Below are 18,854 nucleotides of genomic sequence, written 5' to 3'. Positions count from 1 at the left end.
CAGCAAGGGCTGAAAACAATCCACCCACAATGTAAGGGACGTAGGTTGAGATCTGGTTAGCTTCCAGTATTTTCCTATCACAACTAATCTAAGAACATCCATGAACAAGTTTTGTGTTAGTATAAACTTTTATAGTTAAGTGCAATCATTGGTTACAAACTCGGTTTTCCAGAAGAGCTGTACCATTTTTTCATTCCCACCAGAAAATAAGAAACCCAGTCCTTCCAGGTCCGCATCAACACTCGGTGTTTTACACTATTTCTCCTTTTAGCCATGGAGGTAGGTGTACAATGATATGGCACTGTGGTTTTAATTGCTATTTTTCTGCCTGCTAATGAACATGTATTCATGACCTTACCTGTCAACTCTACCCCCTCATATGGTGAAATAGCAGTTGTTTTCCCCTATTTTGCAATCAAATTGTTTTCATAGTGGAGTGTGTGTGTGTGTGTGTGTGTGTATTTAGGCCTGAAGCTTGTTGTTCATATTTAGAATGGAGCCTTTCACTGCCAAACATTTTCTACTGGTTGAGGTAAGTCTTTGGTGGCCAGTTTCTCCCTTAGAAGAAACTATGGATGCATTTCCACGTGCTTGAATAAGGGAACTGGGAGAACATTACCGAGGAACCGGTGGACATGAGAGACATGTGAACTCAGCAGCTTTTCAAGAAAATTACATGATAAATGCATATGAAAACACCCAACTTAACAGTGAATTATAAATCATGAGTATTTTATAGATTTTTTTGTATTTTAATACAAAAAAATCTTTTTCATTTTAATACAACAGAGATGGAATTATTTTCTCTTACAAAGCAGTTGCCCTCCAATATACCACAGTTGTCTTTCTCCGCTGAGGAACCAGACTGGCTGCAACTGTGATCTCTGGTTCACCAACTGCCATGTTCTTTATCTGAATCAGCAGTATTTCATACTCTGGCCAAGTAGGAATTGTGCATCCAAGTTCGCCAAGTGTAGGAATGCAAGGACTATTTCCCTAACTCAGAAGTCACACTCTCCTCCTCTGGCTGCGGTTGAGTTGCTGGCTGGTGAGATGAAGACGAAAGACTGCAGAGGATTGTGCCTTGCTCAGGTAGAGGCTCTGGGGGACCGTTTAGTGTGCAGAAGAGTTTCTAGTTCAGGACATCAGAGAAAAAACATCTTCAGACTTCAGTAGACAATCACCTCAGAACAAGGAAAAAAGAATGGGGTGGGTTTAGCTTTGATACCCAGCACTGGCATAGCTACTCAGAACTATCTTTAACTCCAGTTCCAGGGCTCGGATGCCCTCTTCTGGCCTTTGTGGGCAATGTAAACATAGTGTACAGACAGAGATGCAGGCAAAATGCTCACATATACAAATAAATAAATCCTTTTAAAATGAGAGTAGAAGGATTTTGAGATCAAAAATTTGAGTTTATTTTAAAGACTATAAAATACAATAAAGACAGTATAAAGACAGCATAGGACAAATTAGAGCAGAGATGAGGAAACAGAGTGATAGAAGCTGAGACCAGCAAGTGTACAGAATGGAGAAACAGAGAAGCAAGGAATGTCCACAGGCTCCGCCTCAGTGATTTGGGTAGATGACTCAGGTACAAGGAAAGAATAGGAATAGTAGAAATCTCACTTCAACACAAATCAAAGGCTGGCGAGGAAACAAGAAACAGCTAGAAAAATGAACCACCTATACCTAGGAGCTGGGTGGGTAATGCATACAGGACCAATGTGGCTTTGATATCTGTCACAGCTTGGCATTATCTTCAGAAAGGACACCTAGACTTGAGCACACCTCAGATTATATAGCTCTACTTTTTTCCTGAAAACATCTCTGCATTGACAAATCTGGAAGTCTCTGAACTATATAATTGCTTTATTAAGTGTTGTTTTATAATTCTTTTTCTTGGGTATAGATAAATGACAGTTTCAAAGAGACAGCCTGTTGTACTTAGAGAATCATATTACAAAGATAGAGGACATACTTCAAATTGGCCATATTCTGTGGTGTGGGATGGGATGTCCTTCTGTATATGTGTTGCTTTTATTGGCTAATGAATAAAGCTGTTTCAGCCAGTAGCTTAGCAGAACAGAGCTAGGAAGGAAAACTAAACAATGCGAGAAGAAAGAAGGTGGAGTCAATGAGAAGCCTTATAGCCACCACAGGAGACAGATGTCTCACCAGAGCCCACAGAAACTTTGCTGCTCGCCACCACCTCATAGTGATGCACAGATTAAAGGAAATAGGTTAGTTTAGGATATAAGAGCTAGCAAGAAATACGCTTAAGCTGTTGGCCAAGCAGCATTGGAAATAATAGTTTCTGAGTGATTCTTTCTGCTCCGAGTGGCTGGGAAACAAATGAGTATGCCTCCATCAACATTTCTGGACTTCGCTTTCTTCGTTACATAAACAAACTGCCTGCGGTATATGAGCAGAGCTTCTTTAGAAATAATACTGTAAGAAATGGACCTCAACCCATCTTTGAAAAAAAAAACAAAACAAAACACATGCACCATGCCAAGAGAGTCACAGACAAACTGCCCACCCAGGGCTGGGCTTCAGACTGCAGTTGTCTCCAGGGAAAAAGCATGTCTAAAAGACATGTCGAGAATTTAAGAGATACAAATCCTAGCATTCTGTCAACAAACTGACTTGATTTGACTTGTAGTGTCTTGATTTCACAAACTTGAAGCACATCTACTGCTGGTACTCATTCCCTCACCCCAATACTTCGTACACCATCATCTTTCTAGACTCAAACACAGGGCTTGTGAGTCTTAAAAGGCCTCTCCATCCCAGTGATCACCTCAATCGATGCCTCAGACTTCCTTCAGTTCTACTGGATTTTCTTGAATCTATACAACTAGAGATGGATGGGTTACTACAGGAAGAAAGTACTGTTGGGAAAAACTACCATCATCCTCCTGGGTTTTCAAGGCAATATAATAACTGCCATCTTCATGAAAACTACAGCTCACAGCAGGGCTTATCTTTCACTTGTCTTGCAGGACCATTTCTTCCCATTTGGAATTTTATACAGTAGCTCACTATATAAAACAGACTATAAACTACAAGCAATCTGGTCATGGTTTAGAAAGAAAGGACAAGAGTCCAAGCTCATTCAGCCCCAGCTCCAACTTCACACTTTCCGTCTACAACAACTCCTGAGGATGCATCCCAGGCCGAGAGGAAGACACGAAGAAAACCACCATTTACATTTGTTCAGTGTATCAAAGCTTCCCATAAGCCCATGATGTCATAAAGCTTCTTTACTGATATCAAAAAGACATCGTAAAATTAATTTTTTCTCAAGTTATTCAAACATACAGAATAGAAAACAGGATTTTTAGCAGAGTAAAAGTATGTGCTGCCTATCAGTGTGGCGCATAAGGGAAATAACTAGGAATAGCCAGAAATTCTTCCGGAGCTGTCAATCTAGGGCTACACAGGACAACACACACATTCGAAGTGAAGTGGATCAGGATTACTTTTTATTGCATGTTTGCTTACACATCTGCTGCTTTGTGGGTTGAACTGAACTGAAACACTGTGTTAGTTTCAGCCAATTTCCCATCAACTGAAATCAAGCAGTGAACTGCCTATATATTCCCAGGGATTCTTTCCCAGAACTCAGGCACTAACATTCTCATTTTATCTATAGACTAAAGCACACATTTTAACATTGTTTTCCTTTTAATTTTAAACACTCAATAACAAACCAAACAGCATACTATAAAGAAGATAATCAAAATTTACATGTACACATATAATCCAGGCTCACAGAACTTTTGATTACACAGTACTAAAAAGTAACTATAAACAAGCACTCTGGCAAACTATTCGGTAATCCTATGTCTGTTTTAGAGAATCTTAACACTTTAAGAAGCTGATTCTTTCACAATCAGGCATTTATATGGCCTCTGTGCTACCTTCCCACCCCAACAAAACTTCATGAATCCAAGTCTCCCAGAGAAGCTTTGATTGTTGACTAAACTGCCCAGAATAATTAGGAAGAACAGCACTTCACCAGGCCCAATTTTAAAGAGGCCTAAAAAGTTAACAGCCCAATGAAAAAGCAACAATAGACACATCTACTGTGCAAACGGAACATTCTGGCTATCAATGGATCAGAAGTAATGACTGAGGCTCCTGCCTTAATCCCAGCAATGTCTTATTTAAAAAACGTAAGTGGTAAACTCTTCTAAATTACTTCATACTCTCAAATGAAAAAAATTTTTTAATGAATCATACCTACACTTTATATTTCACCCATATTTTCCTTTGTAAGACAATGTAGAAGAAACAATCCAAGCAACCTTAGCTTAACGTTTTTCCTGACATATCTTCACATAAAAGTTACTAAAATCACAATTCAAAAAGTTTCTCATTAGTCATACAAACATTATAAACTACAGGAAGAAATCATATCCACTTTTGCTCTGACGAAAACAATGTGCTACCAAATATGCAAGAATGTTTGTGCATGGGTTTTCTTCATGTCAGTGTAGCGACCACGACCCCGGGGGCAGCGTCCTCTCTCGAGTAAGCTAGCACCCATGCTTGTTCCACATAGGCACGGCCAGAGGCCCCTGTGGTGTCCTTTCAACGACGACAAACTCTTCAGGGTTGCCAAATGCCTCATAGAAAACCAGCAAGTCTTGTATCGCATGCTCCTCAACCTGTGAGAAAGAAGGAAAGAAGATTGGCTTCTTTCTTTTGGAACAGAAGAGATTAGTGGGATTAGTAGTAGTCCGACTTCCTTGGAGAGCTGAGGCTTCACAAAGATACCACACGGCAGAACAGAATCACAAACTTTCCTAGTCCCTCAGCCTTGCTAGAATAATCAGCAATTATTATTCGACCCCTTAAAAATGTTATGTGTGAGTGTCCGAGTGCATGTTTGTGCACCACCTGTGTGCCCGTGCACTGTCCTTGAGGCCAGAAGAGAACTTCTGAACTCCTCGAACTGGAGTGAAATGGTTGTGAGCTTACCGATACTAGCGTTAAGAACCAAGTCGAGGTCCTGTGGGAGAGGACTACATGCTGCTGAGCCATCTGCCAGTCCCTCAATTTGAATCTTAAAGTTAAGAGAAAAAAAAAAACTGGATTTCTTTCTGGGATCCATTCATGCTGGCAGCTTTGCCCTGTGAGGTATTTTTCTGCTACTGCACAATCCTCTACAACTTGCTGTTGCCCTCTCCAGTGTCATGAGGCTTATCTTTTCCCAGTCTGCCTCTCTCATCTTTCACATGTGTCTGTAAAATCTTTCATCTCTCAAATAAATTCTCTTTTCCATAAACTAAGCCAAAGATAATCTATTGTCTATAATCCACAAGCTGAGGTAGAAACTGAGAAGAGCAGCAAACACCATCCAAACAGCCCAAAGCATTGTCAATACTAAAACAGAAACCTGATCACAATGTGCTAGTTCAAATCAGCCTGCAGAACTACAGACCTAGGACTGGAATGTGGAACAGTCCTCAGCAAGCTGAAGCTGAGAGGGTGTGCACTCACCTGAATGAGAGCCAAGGGTTTCTCCCGGCTTCTGATGAGCGCGGCTTCTTGCTGCCGCTCTTCTTCTACAATGGATGCGAACATGACAGGAGCGATGGCGGCGGGAGCAGCCGGCAAGGAGGACAGCCAGGGGCTGGGGGAATGGCAACAATGATGAGTCGTGTCCTCAGAGTTTTCACACAAAATTTCCTAGGAAATACTATTTAGCTGTTTCCCCCACCCCCCAGGGATTTATTACACATAATGCAACCTGGAAGCTTCTGCAGAAATTACAGAATGGTGAGGTGAAAATACAGAAAAGGAAAATTATTATTTTCCTTAAATAAGAGCTACAGGTTAAATTTTAGAAAATTCTAAAAAGAAAAGGTGTAACAGAAATGATAAAATTAACTCTTATTTTAGAAAAGAGAATATTCAAACAATACATTCTAGTAACTTCAACTACCCAATTATTCATTTCTTAAATATATATTTGTGTCAATGTGAAACACTGGCCTAGCTTTTGAGGCCCACAGGTAATCAATTTAGCTTACTTGGGACTCTCTAGAACTGGAAAATCAGAAACATGATTGCTTTCTAGTCCTGGAGTTCCATGAGTTGGACATCTGTAAAATAAATTCCAAACACTGGGATTAAGGATTTCAGTAATATCTTAGCAAAACTCCTTACTAATAGATACAGCAGAGCAGTAAGCTCCTGGCGCAGAGACAAATCACCATCTGCAGTCAGGCCTAGCTTAAGGACAAGTAAGAAAACAATCTACAAAGAACTGGACCACAGGGAAAGCATCGTAAGAAGCAGTCTTTTTCTAATGATGTACATATATCATTAAGTATGGTAACCAGGCATACATGAGAAATACAAAGGCCTGTGTGAATACTTATCACCGAGTACTAACACACTGTGACATGCTCCAGATGACAGACGGAATGGGAACTAGTACACGGTCTGGAGCAGTGAGCACAAATAAACCTCACCCTCTGTAAACTGCCTTGGTTGTGGAGCTTTATCACAATGGAAAAGTAATTGATACTTGAAGGTATTGCCTGCATTTGCCCTTTTATTGTGTTTTAGCGCCCTAGCAAGCCAGTTCTCTAGCCCTGGTCTGACTTGTGAGACCTTCCCTGGGACTTAGCCAAGGAAAGTTGCATTTGATCTCCATCCAAGTTACTTCCATCAGAATACAGACTATTTCCCATTTATGTTACCCTCTTGTCTAGATTTGAAGATTTAAGAGTCTGTGATGAGCTGGATGGTGGTAGTAATCACAGCACTCAGGAGGCAGAGGCAGGAGGATTTCTGTGAGTTCAAGGCCAGCCTGGTCTATAAGAGCTATTTCCATAACAGGCCCCAAAGCTACAGAGAAACCCTGTCTCAAAAACAAACAAACAAACAAAAGAGTCTGTGATGACAGAGCAGAGATGGTGACTAGAGCAGTAAGCTAAGAGCTCACATCTTCAATCACAAACAGGAAGCAGAGAGAGTGTAAGAGTGTACTAGAAATGGCCCAAGTTACTCTCAAAGCTTGTGTCTAATAACATCCTTCCACCAGCAAGGCCATGCTTCATAATCCTCACCAAACTGTATCGCCAAGTGGGCACAAGTATCCAAACGCTTGAGTCTATTGGAGACAACTCATTCAATAAGCACACTTCAGATGCTGAAAATTATCCTGGTGGTTCTGGGATATTTTTTTCAAAATTTATTGACGCTTTCAAAGATGCACAAATAATGTAGAGGCAAGAACTACTTAGCTGTTAAGTAACTACAGCAAATCAGTAGTTACCAACTATTAAAGAGAAATAAAGGATAGATATAATCAAAGTGCAACATAGTTGTATATGGAAATGCCACAAGGAAAGCACTATTTTCTACAATTAATATTTGCAAATAAAGGATTAAAAAAATCCTTTGTTACCTTGCTGGCTAACAAACTAACTAACTAACTAAATAAATAAATAAATAAATCTAAGAAGGTTTCAAACCCAGGACCTACTAAATCAATGTAAACTAAAGCTTTAAGAGTAACAATTGCACATAACATTTCATATTTTACGACAAGCCTCAATGGTTTACGACAGGGCTGTATGGCCCTTACTTCATTCGTGATTACATTCAGAAAGGGCCATAATGCTATGCTGAAGCATCAATCTGGGAATTGTAGATATAGTGCAATAGAGAGCACTTAGCTAGAAAGTCCCCAGAAAAATTTAAAAAGGCAAACATCTGTTTCATAAGATTATAATCCCATAACTCTTCCTACTAATAATCTTTAGTGGCTAATTAAATTAAACATTTCTTTAGTCAAGCAACTTGGGAGTCCATCAAAATTCATTATAAAATATAAAAAAGCTATTAAATAAAACAGCTAGAATTTTTCAGAGTTCTAAGCTTTCAAATAATATAAAATTATTAAGCTTTAGATATTAAAAACCAGACACTCCCATATATAATCTGTACATAATTAGCGTTCTTAAAAAGGAAAAAAAAACACCAGAAGGTTATCTAAATTATTCTTTAAAGATTTTTGTTCAGGCAGCCTACAGAATGGGAAAAGATCTTTACCAATCCCACATCAGACAGAGGACTGATCTCCAAAATATACAAAGAACTCAAGAAATTGGTCATCAAAAGAACAAATAATCCAATTAAAAAAATGGGGTACAGACCTAAACAGAGCACTCTCAACAGAGGAATCTAAAATGGCTGAAAGGCACTTAAGGAAATGCTCAACATCCTTAACCATCAGAGAAATGCAAGTCAAAACAAGTCTGCGATTCCATTTTACACCTGTAAGAATGGCCAAGATCAAAAACACTGATGACAACTTATGCTGGAGAGGTTGCAGGGTAAAGGGAACATTTCTGCATAGCTGGTGGGAGTGCAAACTGGTACAGCCCCTTTGGATATCAGTATGACGATTTCTCAGAAAATTAGGAAACAACCTTCCTCAAGACCAAGCAATACCCCTTTTGGGTATATACCCAAAGGATGCTCAATTGTATCACAAGGATATGTACTCAACTATGTTCATAGCAGCATTGTCTGTCATAGCCAGAACCTGGAAACAACCTACATGCCCCTCGACCGAAGAATGGATAAGGAAAATGTGATACATTTACATTATGAAGTACTGCACAGAAGAAAGAAATAACAACTTGAAATTTGTGGGCAAATGCATGGATCAAGAAAGCATCATATACACAGACCCAGAAAGACAAATATCATATGTACTCACTCATAAATGGCTTTTAGATATAAAGCAAAGAAAAACCAGTGTACAATTCAAAATCCCAGAGAACCTAGACAACCAAGAAGACCCTAAGAGAGACATACATGGATCTAATCTACATGGAAAGTAGAAAAAGACAAGATCTCCTAAGTAAATTGGGAGTGTGGGGACCGTGGGAGAGGACAGAAGGGGAGGAGATTGGAAGGGAGGAGAGGAGAGAAAAATATATAGCTCAATATAAACAATAAAAAAAACACTAAAAAAGGTTTTTGTTTAAATTAAAAAGTACTGTCAATTTTAGATGTTAAAATAACTAAGCTATTTTTGCTTAGATAATATCTTTTTATTTAGAAGATTTTATATTGCTTTATTTTAAAAATTTACCTAATATCAGAACTAATATAATTACGATTGTAATTTTGTTCTGGAGACAGTTTCTATAATGATGAGAAACACAGCACACATTCCCAGTACAGAGACAGAGGGCTAATTAGGTGAAAGGAAAATGAAAAACAAACACAGCGAACAAAAATAAAAGAAATAATACAAAATCCTTCCCTTCTGCATTTTAATATCCCCAGATGACACTGCCTTTCTTTGCATGCCATTGCCTTGGGGGCAAATACTTTTTTCAGTCACATTTTGTACAGTTAAGACCTAATGTGTTGTGTGCAGACCTTCCTCAGCCGAGTCCCAGTCCTTACATTCTAACCCTTGGGACCACCAGCATTCCTGTCTTCCTGCTTTTCTGCCACTGTTTCCTGTTTGTGCTGTCTTTTCTCCTACTTTTCAATTTCTTCTTTAAAAATCTCAGCCCACATTCCAAAGCCTGTGACAGTAAAAAGGATACATAATAACATGGCCTGTTTCTCTGCTGCTCCCCTGGTCACACATGAGTAGAGGACCGTTAAGGCAGCAGCAGCTGGAGCGTTTGCTCTTCCTAGACTTCCGATGTGTGTGAGCTCCCTTCTCCACGTCCTCTTCCATTCTGCTGCACCACATCGCCACTTCACTCTGCCTTGGCACCTAACTCCATGTGTATGCATTCCTATTTGTTAACGAGACTTCAAATCCAGTAAGGGCCGGGCCTGCATATTATATTTTTATATATGCCCAACAGAAGCCAGTATAATGTATGCCCCTACCAGGTATCTCATAATTTGGTGAGTATTTTGTTTGCCTGCAGTGTTTTATATGTCCTTTTTGAAAAAACTTACTTGTGAATTTCATGTTTTCTATGGCTAAATAAAACACGAAACACAACCTATGTTTTTTTCCATAGCCTTATCAATGAGAGTCATCTATATAAATATTAGTTCCCACATCAACCATTAGGCTATTGACATATGATCTTTCAAGTCAAACTTCCAAAGTCATAGGACAGCACATACTTCTCGCAGTTAAGTCCCAATATGACAGCACACTCTAGTGACCAACTAGCAAACCACAGATCCTTAAAGATTTCTGAGTTCCATGACCAATGGCAACTTAGTCAATGAAGAATTACAATCTAATGTACTGTTAGTATTCAAAATGTAAAATACTACAAAAAATAAACTTAATTTTTATACTTTCAAATTTGTGCATCAGAGATACCCAATAAAATTCACTATATTCAAAAGAAATATTACCTGAAAAGAAGTTACAGTTTTCATTCATTTGTTTATTCAATCCAAAATACCCATTAAATACCCACTCTAAACATGTGTGAGCAATGACTAGCAAAGACAGACATCCTTGCTTTAATAATACTGACACGCAAACAAATACAGAACACGTACATTAAAAATAGACTGGCTCATACCTTTAATCCTAGCCCCTGGGGAAGCAGAGGAAGGGGCAGGTAGTTCTCTGTGAATCTGAGATTGGTCTGAGCTACATATCAAATTCCAGGCCAGCCAGAACTCTATAGCAAGATCTTGTTTCCAAACAAACAAAAGAATCACTAGCAACAACTGTAATTCATGTAACAGAAGTATGGCAGAAAAATGTAACAGAAATTGACTCACCAAAGCAAGGAAGACCCTCTACAATACCCAACTGAATAGACTATGAGGTGGTGTAGGAGGTTCTCCTATCATGTGTTGCTTTCATTGGTTGAATAAAGAAACTGTTTTGTCCTTTTGATAGGGCAGCCCTTAGATAGGTGGAGTAGACCAAACTGGATGCTGGGAAGAAGGGCAGTGTGGCAGACACCATGAATCTCCTGCCTGAGACTGACACTGGTTAGAATCTTTCCCCGGTAAGCCACGACCTCGTGGTGTCACACAGATTGGTAGAAATGTGTTAGATCAGGATGTGAGAGTTGGCCAATAAGAGGCTAGAGATAATGGGACAGGCAGTAATTTAATTAATACAGTTTCTATGTGATTATTTCAGGTGTAAGCTAGCCAGGCGGCGGGACACAGCCTGCCGCTCCTTCCACAGCAATGAGGAGTTGAAATCACAAGTTAAGGTGATATAAAGGATAGCTGTGAACAAGAAAAAGTCAAAGATACTATAATACAGAGATTATTTCCTAAGACAAAGTAAAAGAAGTTGACAGAAGCCAGGCTCTGTAGATCCATATTAAGAATGTTAGCTTTTGCTGGTTGGTGGTGGCACACACCTATAATCCCTGCACTCAGGAGGAAAGGCAGGTGAGTGTCTGTGAGTTTGAGGTCAGCCTGGTCTACAGAGCAAGTTAGTTCCAGGACAGCCAAGGCAACACAGAGAAACCCTGTCTCAAAATAAAAAGAATTTCAGTTTTTATCCTAAAAGCAGTAAGTTTTGTCTGCTTAAAAGAGAACACATTGGCTCAATGTAGTGATGGAAAGAAGAAAGAAGACACGGGATGGAGCCATACTCACAACTAGGGTCGAAGTTATGAAGTTTAGTGTATGTATTAAACATTCAAGAGCTAAAATGAACCATATCCTGATGACAGGCCATTCCTGAGAAAAACTAACAAGAGACCAGCAAGCATAACTTACTAAGGAATAAAGATCAGGAAGAAAGGGCTGTTTACCATATATCTACAGTTTGTCCGACTTTGGGTTTCTGAGAGCATTACTAAAAAAGCAAGAAGTTTGGCTTCAGGCATAAGGAAGGTCTGATGTGCTTCTGAAGACCTAAACAGGATGGAAAGGCCAGGAGGACACGTAAGACTGATGCTCAGATCATATGTGAAGGTGGCCTGCAATACGTTATCTAATAACAGGACATATGCCCATGACAGGCATAGTGTAGAAAGTAAACAGACAGGACCTGCACTTACAGTTCTGGTGTGAGCAGTTCCATAGCAGGGCACTATTAAGGTTAGCTGGACTGCTTTAGTTGAGGAGTGGAACAGAATCCAAATTAATTAAAGTGGGAACTGACAGACGCACAGGTGTGAGGCTCACAATGGTGAGGCAATCACTAGAATAAATTTATGGGTGGAGTGGAAGATTAGCTATTCCTCTCTGTATATTAAAATGCTGCAGCAAATGAACACAGATGGCAAGAATACAGGGCAAAGGAGAAAATTGAATCTTTTCAAGAATAGAAAGGGTTAATTAATAACTGAAGGCTTCAGAAGCAGAAAGAGGCAATTTATGAACATTAAAACTTTAACTTGTCATTTATATGTGAAAAGGCTTCATTTTTTTATTTGCATAAATTCAATTTAAAAAACATTACCTTTCTAAAATTATTTGAAGAGCTAGGGAAATAGGAACCTGATTTTTTCTACCTAATTTTCCTTACTATAACAAAATTACTCAAAAACAGTGCTTCTATATGTACACGCCTGAAGTAAGAAAATCAATAATATCAACAAAAATATATTTAAAAATTTTGCATACACAAGAAGTGTAGTAAAAGGAGCGGTGGGCTGCGTTCCTGCCGGCTGGCTCCCCAGCTAGTTTTACACCCGAAATAATTACATGGACACTGTATTCATTTAAACACTACCTGGCCCATTAGCTCTAGCCTCTTCTTGGCTAACTCTCACATCTTAATTAACCCATTTCTATTAAATCTGTGTATCACCACGTGACTGTGGCTTACCGGGATGAGTCTAACCTACGTCTGTCTTGGAGAGGAGAGCTATGGAGACTGCCTGACTCTGCTTTCTTTCTCCCAGAATTCTGTTCTGGCTACTTCACCCACCTAAGAGCTGGCCTATCAAAAGGCCAAGGCAGTTTCTTTATTTGACCAATGAAAGTAACATATAGACAGAAGACCCTCCCACATCAAAGAAGTTCTCAGAAACAAGTGTTGTTCAAAGTCTCTGGTAAGACCCTTAGGTGCTATCTTCATGGCAGAATAAGTAAGCTGAGGTCAAACACTTCTAAGACTCTACTTGTTTTAACCAGAGTTTATATAATCTGTTTGATATATTGCAATTGAACAGAAAATCGCTGCCGCTGCTGCTGTCATATTTGTTTGAGACCTTATCTGTAGTCCAAGATACCTTACTTAGAATTCATGATGAAGCCCAGGCTTCATGGATTTCATGGCAATCCTACCTCAGTCCATCTAATAATAGGATGCCAGGCCTACTGCAACTTCTTAAAAATGATTTATGGGCGGAAAAGAAATGGTTTGACAACCAAAACCACAAGTGTTCATCATTGTATAACACATTAATCTGACCACAAATGACACTATTTTTTTCTATTAACAATCTAGACTTAATAGTCTAAGGAGATGTGCATGCGATTCCTACCAGCCTGACACTTTTTCTGTTTCTACAAGAATTTCATTTCTAAGTATAACTAGAAGTGTGCAGGGTGGTGTTGGCACACACCTTTAATCCCATTACTTGGGAGGCAGAGGTAGGCAGATCTCAGTGAGTTCGAGGCCAGCCTGGTCTACAAAGCGAGTCCCAGGACAGCCAGACCATCCCACAGTGAGACCCTGTCTTGAGAAACCAAACAAACAAAAAGAAGCCAGGTGTGATGCCTTAGGCCTGTATGCCCTGTATTTGGGAGGCAAAGGCAGGAACACAAGGAGTTCAAGGTCACCTTCAGCTACATAGTCAGTTAAAGACCAGCAAGCCTAGACTATAGAAGACTCTGTCTCAAAAACAAATATATATACACACCATACTACGAGAAGGAATTTTAATCAAAATACTGCTATTAAATTATGGATAGATTTTCATGTATCAGGTAGGCATTTAAAATATGAAGCATCTTCAAAACTCAATATAAAAAAAAATACCAAGACTAGCTGAATTAGGTAGTACATACCTGTAATCCAGCACACAGGAAGCTAAGGCTAGAGTATCCCAAGTTTAAGACAACAAAAAAAGTTTCAGGCTAGCCTGGGCTATGAGATCTTAACTCAAAAATAGTAAGAATTAAATAAATAATAACTTGAGGTAAAACACCCAAAGTTTGATATTTGATACATGGAGGTGGGCTGTGGTAAATACACAAAGAGACAAGCTTCAGCCACAGTGGTGAGATCTAAAATAATTATAACAAGCAAAGGTCGGATTTTATGAAGGACGCATCCTCCATGGTCTCCACTGCTGTGACGGTTCAGAAAGTATACAAACTCTGAGTTGTCAGTGGGTAACTGCTAGGGCAAAGGGGCATGCGGCAGATTCTGGAATCAGTGATTGTATTCACTCGTGTGTGTATGTGACCATGTCTTGTGTGTGGACATATATCAAAGCTCCAAACTGTAACTTCAACATATTTACTATAAGCAAATATTTCCAAAACCACTACCAAAAGTAAAAATGAAAACAGAGAAAGAGGAAATGAACTTGTTAACTTTAATCCTGAATGTACAAGAAGCTATAGTGTCTGCCTTATACACATTTAACATCATTTCAGAACATGAAGCCATCACAGACTATTTTAAGGTAGAAAATATATTAGTTTTAAATGTATTACCTCACAACATTTAGGGCCTGAGAGTTTTCAATTCCTTTAAAAACAACTTTTTTGACATGATCTCCTAAACCATGGCCAGTAACAGGTTTTTTTTCTCCTGGTAAGAAATCCCAGAATGACTTGGATGAAGGTGAGGGTAGAGAAGCCCTGCAGAGAAAGCAAAGATCATGTTAAAAACACTTTGCAGAGGGGCATTAAAACCAGACAATATATACTACAAAAAAAAACAGTCAAAGAATGTAAAAACTGATTTCATAGATTTTTTCAGCAAAAGCATGTAAAAACAGATCAGTTTCACAGATTTTTTTTCTCCTACAGCTATTTATTCAAACAGAGCTTCAATGTACATGGTTGAAAAGGACATGATATACTTAATCTTTTTGTTTGTTGTTTTGTTTGTCAATTCGATATAAGTTAAGATCATTTTGAAAGAGGGAAGTTCAACTGACAAAATGTCTCTATCAGGCTAGCCTGTAGGAAAATCTATGAAGGTTTTCTTAACTATTAATGCAGACTGGCCCAGCATACTGTTGGACTACCCTAGGCAAGTGCTCCTAAACCAGGGGGCCAAGTCAATAAGCAGCTTTCCTCCGTGACCTCTGCTCCAGTTCCTGCCTCTAAGTTCCTGTCCTGATTTCCTTCAGTAATGGACTATGATCTGGCACACATAAGTCAAACAAATCCTTCCCTCCCCAAGTTGGTTCTGATCACTGCTTCAACACAGACAAAGAAAAGCAAACTAAGATACAGAAAAACACTTTCATTAAATGACTATTCGAAGAGTATGCAATAAAATAAGAGAGGATATATCAAAATTTTTATAATTATTTAATTACAAGTTTCAATGTGGCATTGGAATTTTGTTGATTTTGCACCAATGAAAATTATGCCATAAGAGAAAGGAATCACTAGGTACCAAAGCTGGAGATAACCTCTAGATGTTAAAAATTAGTCATGATACTAAAATAGCTACTACAGTTATGCAATAAATTTATGTTTGGGGTATGTACTGGCTAGCTTTTTGTCACACTGGCACAAGCTAGAGTCATTTGAAAGAGAGACTTTTAACTGGGAAAATGTTTCTATAAGACTGACCTATAGGCAAGTCAGACACTTCATTGATTCATGGCTGATGTGGGAGGGCACAGCCCACTGTGGGTGGTGCCAACCCTGAGCAGGTGGTCCTTGTTTGCATTAAAAAAAAAAAAGGCAGGATGAGCAAGCCAGTGAACAGCATTCCTCCCTGGCTTCAGCTTCAGCTTCTGCCTTGTGGTCTTGCCCAGACGTCCCTCAATGACAGACTGCAATGTGGAACTGAAAGGAGAATTAAACCCTTTGTTTGCCTAAGAGCTTTCGGTCATGGTGTTTATCATAACAACAGAAACCCTAACTCTGACAGATGAATTAAATGACATAAAAATAACTCAGCAGAGAAAAAGAAATGAAAAAATAACAATGGCATTTCAAAAGTGAAACACAGTGTTCAAAACTGGTTTATTTGAATGGACACGCACTAAAAGTCAATAAAGGATAGAAATCCCTGGAATTGATGACTGTGAAGAACAGACAGATGACTGACATTAATTTAAGTCAGTTTTGGTGAGTTATGAGACATTAAGTGGCTAACCTACATAATTAGAGAACCAGAACCAGCAAAGAGATACAAAAGGCAAAAATGTAAATCAGACAATAGCCAAACCTTTCCACAACTGGTAAAAAACATAAATTTAAAGATTAAAAAATGTTAGCAAACCCCAACGACAAATGCAAAAAAAAAAAAAAAAATCACCCTTAGGCAAACTAAAAATTGCTTTAAATTAAAGATAAAAGGAAAAGTTGGGGCCCAGCACACTTAACCTAGCAGGCAAGAGCGCCCGAGTTTGACACCTAAACTGGGAAAGGGGTGCGTGTATGTGTTTGGTGGTGGTGGCCATGGGAGTGCCCTGAATGCAGACACAGAAATACATCACAATATGAACATGGCTAGCTTGTTTCAAAAACAATGGGAGTCCAAAGTAGAAAGAAATCATTAACACACCAAGAAAAACAAAAATGTCAATCTAGCCTATATCTCCAAAAAATTTTTGAAGCCATGAACAGGCCTTAACTGTGTTAGATAGAGGAGCAATAGATAATACGATGCACCACAGGAATTACAAAGGTAACAAGAAACTACTGCAAACAACCCGATGGAGAAAAGTATGATGTTTTACAGGATATGGGCAAATATACTAAAAAGAAAAAAAAAATTACCAAAGATTAAAAATGCACCTGTTTCAATTCTACTGAAATTACATAGTATTTACCAAATACACATATTCTAATTACATTATGTTATAGATTAAATAAAACTAAACTACCAGCAACAAAGAAAATTACCAGTCATTGACTCTGAGAGGAGAAGGGAACAACAATTATAAAGAGGAGTCTAGTGAGAATATTCTAAGATAACAGTAATGTCCAGTAACTTATAAAAACAGTAATATATAATTAAGAAGAGGGCTTTATTTCAGAAACAATAAAAACACCCACCAAAAGTCAATCAATGTATATAATTCATCATACTAAGATGACAGGATGAGGAAATACCACGAAAAAATCTTATGATCCAGTCAAGAGAAGCTTCACAAACAAAATCCTTAGGTGTGTGTATATATGTATGTGTGTACATGTATGTATGTATATACATGTGTATATATATATGATTTGTACATTATAAAAACTGCTGGGAAAAAAACTAAGATTGCTATGCTCACAATTCGGAGCACACTAAATTGTCAATCCTCAAATTGATCTACAGATTTAAGATAATGAGTAAAAAAAAGATCATAAGTCTTTTCTTTATCTGTTTATATTTATTTTTGACAAAATTCATGTAAACATGTAAAAGACAAAATAAATAATTTTGGAAAAAGTTTGAGAACTTAATGGTCCCCCATTTCAATGCTGACAGACACTTCTCATGTTGGTGGAGTAGAAGAGGAAGAAACAGACCTAAGAGAACTCAGTCTAGATTAGATGTAGTGGTATTTCATTTGTATTTTAATAAAACCTGACAAATGAGCAGAAAATAAAACAGCCCCACTGATTACTTGTACAAACAGGCAGTGGTGACGCACACCTTTAATCCCAGTAGTCACACTAGTTTGATACAGAAACCAGGTGGTAGTGGTGCACGCCTTTAACTCCAGCGCTAGAGAGGAATATAAAACGGGGGAAGACAGCTCTCACGCACAGTCTCATTCTGAGATTCCTGGAGGCAGGGTCGCCATTTCAGACTAAGGCAGAGGTAAGAGCCAGTGGCTGGCTGTTTTGCTTTTCTGGCCTTCAGGTTGAACTCCAACATCTGTTCTTTGGGTTCTTCTTAATCATGCTACAGTTAAACCCACACTCACTTCCAGCAACATACCCTTTCACCAGCAAATGCTGTGTGCAGTTAAAGTCACTTACTTTAAGTAAAATCTCAAGCAGTAGGAGACAAAAAAAAAAAAAACCTTCTTTATAAATCTGTATTGGAACCATGAACTAATAAAGTATTTGGGTTAAAAAAAACTTTTTCAAAAAAATTAATCTGGATTTGGCTTTATCATAAATAACTTGTCCACAACACACACACACACACACACACACACACACACACACACACACACACACACACTACAAAAATCCAGAGTCCATTTAGAAAAACCACCTTCATTTCCTTTGCAGCCTTGGCCCTAATCCACACACATCTGAAGGTAGGGATGGCACAAAGGACGGGACATGAGGGACTGGGAACACTGTTGAAGATCCTGACAATCAGCTCGCTTGTAAATACAGGAGCTCGGTAACTCCTGCTAGCACAGCACAAGCTGTCAGATTCACTCACGAGTCTAGGAATTCCCACATGTAGTAAACAGCACACACCCTGCCAAGTTCTTTCCAGACAAAAACAGTTCCCTGCTTAGGGTAATAAAACTACTAAATAAGAGCAGTTACAGAATATCTCAACCTCGCGCTCTCATTAGCCATGCACAGTAACCACCTATAAAGCAGCTAAGCTGCGGTCTAAGCAAGCCCGGCCCTTTCCACTGGTTATGCCCAGATTTAAAACAGTGTCTTGTTTCCCACAATTTTGCTTTCCGAACTCGGGCGTTGGTTATTATCCATTCTAAAAGCCACAGAAAATTTATGGAGAAATATTTGCAGAAATTTATATCCATAAAAAAATTAGTCAGGATTTTGTTCCTTAGCCCCAGCAA

General features: G+C 38.7%; 1 protein-coding gene across 2 annotated transcripts in view; it reads right to left on the bottom strand.

The window, feature by feature from the left end:
- Window positions 1-3,466: 3,466 nt before the first annotated feature.
- The window catches only part of Ibtk (inhibitor of Bruton tyrosine kinase), a 68,026-nt gene continuing 52,638 nt past the window's right edge, over window positions 3,467-18,854 (bottom strand). For both annotated transcript variants that reach the window (XM_050118897.1, XM_050118898.1), the window contains exons 26-29: window positions 14,614-14,760; window positions 6,045-6,116; window positions 5,512-5,644; window positions 3,467-4,676 (exon numbers count right to left, since the gene is read on the bottom strand). In XM_050118897.1, the coding sequence (XP_049974854.1) occupies window positions 4,545-4,676; window positions 5,512-5,644; window positions 6,045-6,116; window positions 14,614-14,760 (484 nt within the window). In that variant the 3' untranslated portion in view covers window positions 3,467-4,544. The remainder of the gene's footprint in view (window positions 4,677-5,511; window positions 5,645-6,044; window positions 6,117-14,613; window positions 14,761-18,854) is intronic.

Source organism: Alexandromys fortis, unplaced genomic scaffold (assembly GCF_014885135.2).
Source record: "Alexandromys fortis isolate MF-2015 unplaced genomic scaffold, M_Fortis_MF-2015_v1.1 scaffold_164, whole genome shotgun sequence".
Lineage (NCBI taxonomy): Eukaryota > Metazoa > Chordata > Mammalia > Rodentia > Cricetidae > Alexandromys > Alexandromys fortis.
The sequence above is the reverse complement of the archived record's forward strand: the minus strand, read 5'-3'. Positions and strand labels throughout refer to the sequence as shown.